Source organism: Cherax quadricarinatus, unplaced genomic scaffold (genome assembly GCF_038502225.1).
Source record: "Cherax quadricarinatus isolate ZL_2023a unplaced genomic scaffold, ASM3850222v1 Contig99, whole genome shotgun sequence".
In the NCBI taxonomy this organism is placed as follows: Eukaryota; Metazoa; Arthropoda; class Malacostraca; order Decapoda; family Parastacidae; genus Cherax; species Cherax quadricarinatus.
In genome coordinates, this window is record NW_027195125.1 from 32501 (window position 1) to 37500 (window position 5000).

The 5000-nt window shown below is 46.6% G+C and overlaps 1 protein-coding gene across 1 annotated transcript in view; it reads right to left on the reverse strand.

The window, feature by feature from the left end:
- Positions 1 to 5000, reverse strand: part of LOC128695602 (PDF receptor-like) — a gene marked incomplete at its 3' end in the record, with an annotated part of 126155 nt that overhangs the window by 32479 nt on the left and 88676 nt on the right. The window contains exon 4 of the mRNA XM_070080048.1: positions 3020 to 3180. Within this exon, the coding sequence (XP_069936149.1) occupies positions 3020 to 3180 (161 nt within the window). The remainder of the gene's footprint in view (positions 1 to 3019; positions 3181 to 5000) is intronic.

The window sequence follows — 5000 nt, forward strand, 5'->3', positions numbered from 1 at the left end:
GAGTCAATGAATACAGAGCTGCATGCAAGTGTGCCTTCACGACAGGCATGTTGAAACGCGTTGAAAACCTAAATAATATACTGAGTCTGGAGCCGTGTTGATGTAAGATTGTAAGATGATGTGTGTGTGTGTGTGTGTGTGTGTGTGTGTGTGTTTGAGTGTATGAAGAAAAATGGACAGCGAATGGCAGAAGTGGCTTGTGTTTTTTTTTTTTTGAGAATCACCTTTGTGGAGTAGCCAGTGTAGGACCTGTCACTGGAGTGGCCAGTGTAGGACCTGTCACTGGAGTGGCCAGTGTAGGACCTGTCACTGGAGTGGCCAGTGTAGGATCTGTCACTGGAGTAGCCAGTGTAGGACCTGTCACTGGAGTGGCCAGTGTAGGACCTGTCACTGGAGTAGCCAGTGTAGGACCTGTCACTGGAGTGGCCAGTGTAGGACCTGTCACTGGAGTGGCCAGTGTAGGACCTGTCACTGGAGTGGCCAGTGTAGGACCTGTCACTGGAGTGGCCAGTGTAGGATCTGTCACTGGAGTGGTCAGTGTAGGACCTGTCACTGGAGTAGCCAGTGTAGGACCTGTCACTGGAGTGGCCAGTGTAGGACCTGTCACTGGAGTGGCCAGTGTAGGACCTGTCACTGGAGTGGCCAGTGTAGGACCTGTCACTGGAGTGGCCAGTGTACGACCTGTCACTGGAGTGGTCAGCTAGGACCTGTCACTGGGTAGGCCAGTGTAGGGACCTGTCACTGGAGTGGTCAGTGTAGGACCTGTCACTGGAGTGGCCAGTGTAGGGACCTGTCACTGGAGTGGCCAGTGTAGGACCTGTCACTGGAGTGGTCAGTATAGGACCTGTCACTGGAGTAGCCAGTGTAGGACCTGTCACTGGAGTGGCCAGTGTAGGGACCTGTCACTGGAGTAGCCAGTGTGGACCTGTCACTGGAGTGGCCCAGAGTAGGACCTGTCACTGGAGGGTGGCCAGTGTAGGACCTGTCACTGGAGTGGTCAGTGTGGGACCTGTCACTGGAGTGGTCAGTGCTAGGACCTGTCACTGGGAGTGGCCAGTGTAGGGACCTGTCACTGGATGGTCAGTGTAGGGACCTGTCACTGGAGTGGCCAGTGTAGGACCTGTCACTGGAGTAGCCAGTGTAGGACCTGTCACCTGGAGTGGCCGAGTAGGACCTGTCACTGGAGTGGCCAGTGTAGGACCTGTCACTGGAGTGGTCAGTGTAGGACCTGTCACTGGAGTGGCCAGAGTAGGACCTGTCACTGGAGTGGCCAGTGTAGGACCTGTCACTGGAGTGGTCAGTGTAGGACCTGTCACTGGAGTAGCCAGTGTAGGACCTGTCACTGGAGTGGCCAGTGTAGGACCTGTCACTGGAGTGGTCAGTGTAGGACCTGTCACTGGAGTGGCCAGTGTAGGACCTGTCACTGGAGTGGTCAGTGTAGGACCTGTCACTGGAGTAGCCAGTGTAGGACCTGTCACTGGAGTGGCCAGAGTAGGACCTGTCACTTAAGTGGCCAGTGTAGGACCTGTCACTGGAGTGGTCAGTGTAGGACCTGTCACTGGAGTGGCCAGAGTAGGACCTGTCACTGGAGTGGCCAGTGTAGGACCTGTCACTGGAGTGGTCAGTGTAGGACCTGTCACTGGAGTGGCCAGAGTAGGACCTGTCACTGGAGTGGCCAGTGTAGGACCTGTCACTGGAGTGGTCAGTGTAGGACCTGTCACTGGAGTAGCCAGTGTAGGACCTGTCACTGGAGTGGCCAGTGTAGGACCTGTCACTGGAGTGGTCAGTGTAGGACCTGTCACTGGAGTGGCCAGTGTAGGACCTGTCACTGGAGTGGTCAGTGTAGGACCTGTCACTGGAGTAGCCAGTGTAGGACCTGTCACTGGAGTGGCCAGAGTAGGACCTGTCACTGGAGTGGCCAGTGTAGGACCTGTCACTGGAGTGGTCAGTGTAGGACCTGTCACTGGAGTGGCCAGAGTAGGACCTGTCACTGGAGTGGCCAGTGTAGGACCTGTCACTGGAGTGGTCAGTGTAGGACCTGTCACTGGAGTGGCCAGAGTAGGACCTGTCACTGGAGTGGCCAGTGTAGGACCTGTCACTGGAGTGGTCAGTGTAGGACCTGTCACTGGAGTAGCCAGTGTAGGACCTGTCACTGGAGTGGCCAGTCAGGACCTCAGTTCAATTCCCCATCCATTTTCCTGTTTATTTATGAACAGTTCTTTACTAAAATATATATACATACACAACATATATATATATATATATATATATATATATATATATATATATATATATATATATATATATATATATATATATATATATATATATATATATATATATATATATATATATATATATATATATATATATATATATATATATATATATATATATATATATATATATATCCATGGGGAAGTGGAGAAGAATTCTTCCTCCGTAAGCTATGCGTGTCTTAAGAGGCGACTAAAATACCGGGAGCAAGGGGCTAGTAATTCCTTCTCCTGTATCATTTACTAAATTAAAAAAAAAAGAAAAGCTTTCGGGTTTTCTCTTTCAAAACGAAAACGAATTGTATTGTTTTGTTTATGTGCAATTGTCGTATCTACATCATTCGTTATTGTCTCACTACTGTCCATCCACTTCCGTCTCGTGTGAACTGGCATTTCTACTCTTCCTAGTCTGTGTAGAGTTCCATTTGAGGGGACTTTGAGGTCCAGTAAACCAATTGGGGGGTTAAGAAGGCTTGGAAAAAACTTAAGAGTTGACTGCTTTAAGATGCACTTATCGCTATTAAAATCTCCCACTACGAGTTATGTCCTGCTTAACAGATAAGATATTCTCACCAGTGTGTCCTCTTCTCACTAAAACACGTATCAATACTCCAATCCCTCCTACATAATATGGAAACGCATATCTCATTCAAAATGTACTAAGCTGCGCATCATCCTCAGCATATACGACATATTTCTCACTTTTAAATACTTATCAATATTGTACTCGAATCCCTCCTTACCTGAGCATCTTCCTCTGACTGCTTGTATAGTTCCCGTATGATCTCCTGGATGGCCTCGGTGAAGCACACAGTGTAGTTGGTCCATCCTTGAGGTATGCTGAAGTCTCCGGATGTCTTACCCGCCCACCTTCCCGACTCGTCGCATCGCTTGGTCACGAACTCTGTAGGAACATGGAGATACCAGGGGTTAGAAGTTACGAACTCTGTGGGAACATGGAGATACCAGGGGTTAGAAGTTACGAACTCTGTGGGAACATGGGGATACCAAAGGTTAGAAGTTACAAATTATGTGGGAATATGGAGATACCAGGGGTTAGAAGTTACGAACTCTGTGGGAACATGGAGATACCAGAGGTTAGAAGTTACAAATTATGTGTGAACATGAAGATACCAGGTGTTAGAAGTTACGAACTCTCTGGGAACATGGAGATACCAGGGGTTTGAAGTCACAAACTGTGTAAACACATGGAGATACCGTATAGATACAGTAGAGATACAAGGTGTATTTGAAGACAGGGGTGTCATTTGATGCCTTTCAATACAAGAAAGAAAGAAAGTACAGGTGTATGGAGGACAAAGACTTACACAGTACTAACAAACATTATCTGTCACTACACACACACAGTACACTGGCCTTCTAGTTTAAGCACCGGCTTCTTATACCTTCCAACCCCCACCACGTTGTCTTATAAACTGATTTTCAAAAGAAAATTAGTACGAGTACATACACACACACACACACACACACACACACATATATATATATATATATATATATATATATATATATATATATATATATTATATATATATATATATATATGTATGTATATATATATATATATATATATATATATATATATATATATATATATATATATATATATATATATATATATATATATGTATGTATGTATATATATATATCACCATCTCTTCTTGCAATATATATTTGTTGCTCTCTCTCTCTCTCTCTCTCTCTCTCTCTCTCTCTCTCTTTTCATGTTGCAGGTTTTGTAATATTTTTTTCCTTTTTTTTCTGGACATGAAGTTTTGCTGAGACAGTCATGAAAGACACAGAGGGGAAAAACAAAGAATTTTCAAAATTCCTTCAGAGGGACGAGTGATGCACAGACACTGTCGCCCAGTCAACTCAAAGAGCCTTCCACAGCTGCTGTGACCTGTGGTGGGTGAAGTAAGATGAGGGGGGAGGGGGGAAATAAGGAGAGAAGGGAAGGTGTCCGGAGAGGGAGGGGAATGGAGAAGAGGGGAAGGAAGGAAGGGTCTGTAGGGAGATAGGGAGATGAGGGCTTTGAGGAAACTGTGTGACGGAATGAGAAACAGGAGATAAATATGGGAGATATAGGGAGGGACAGAGGAAGAGGAGACGAAATAACACAAGGGATGAGAGAGAGAGAGAGAGAGAGAGAGAGAGAGAAAGAGACAGCACACACACACACGCACACACACACACACACACACACGCACACACACACACACACACACACACACCAGGAGCTAGGACTCGACCCCTGCAACCACAAATAGGTGAGTACAAATAGGTGAGTACACACACACACACACACACACACACACACACACACAGATTAGTGCAAAAACTGGAGGACCAAGCAGGGATAACAGGGAAGGCACTACAATGGATCAGGGAATACTTGTCAGGAAGACAGCAGCGAGTTATGGTACGTGGCGAGGTGTCAGAGTGGGCACCTGTGACCAGCGGGGTCCCGCAGGGGTCAGTCCTAGGACCAGTGCTGTTTCTGGTATTTGTGAACGACATGACGGAAGGAGTAGACTCTGAGGTGTCCCTGTTTGCAGATGACGTGAAGTTGATGAGAAGAATTCACTCGATCGAAGACCAGGCAGAACTACAAAGGGACAGGTTGCAGACCTGGTCCAGCAATTGGCTCCTGGAGTTCAATCCCACCAAGTGCAAAGTCATGAAGATTGGGGAAGGGCAAAG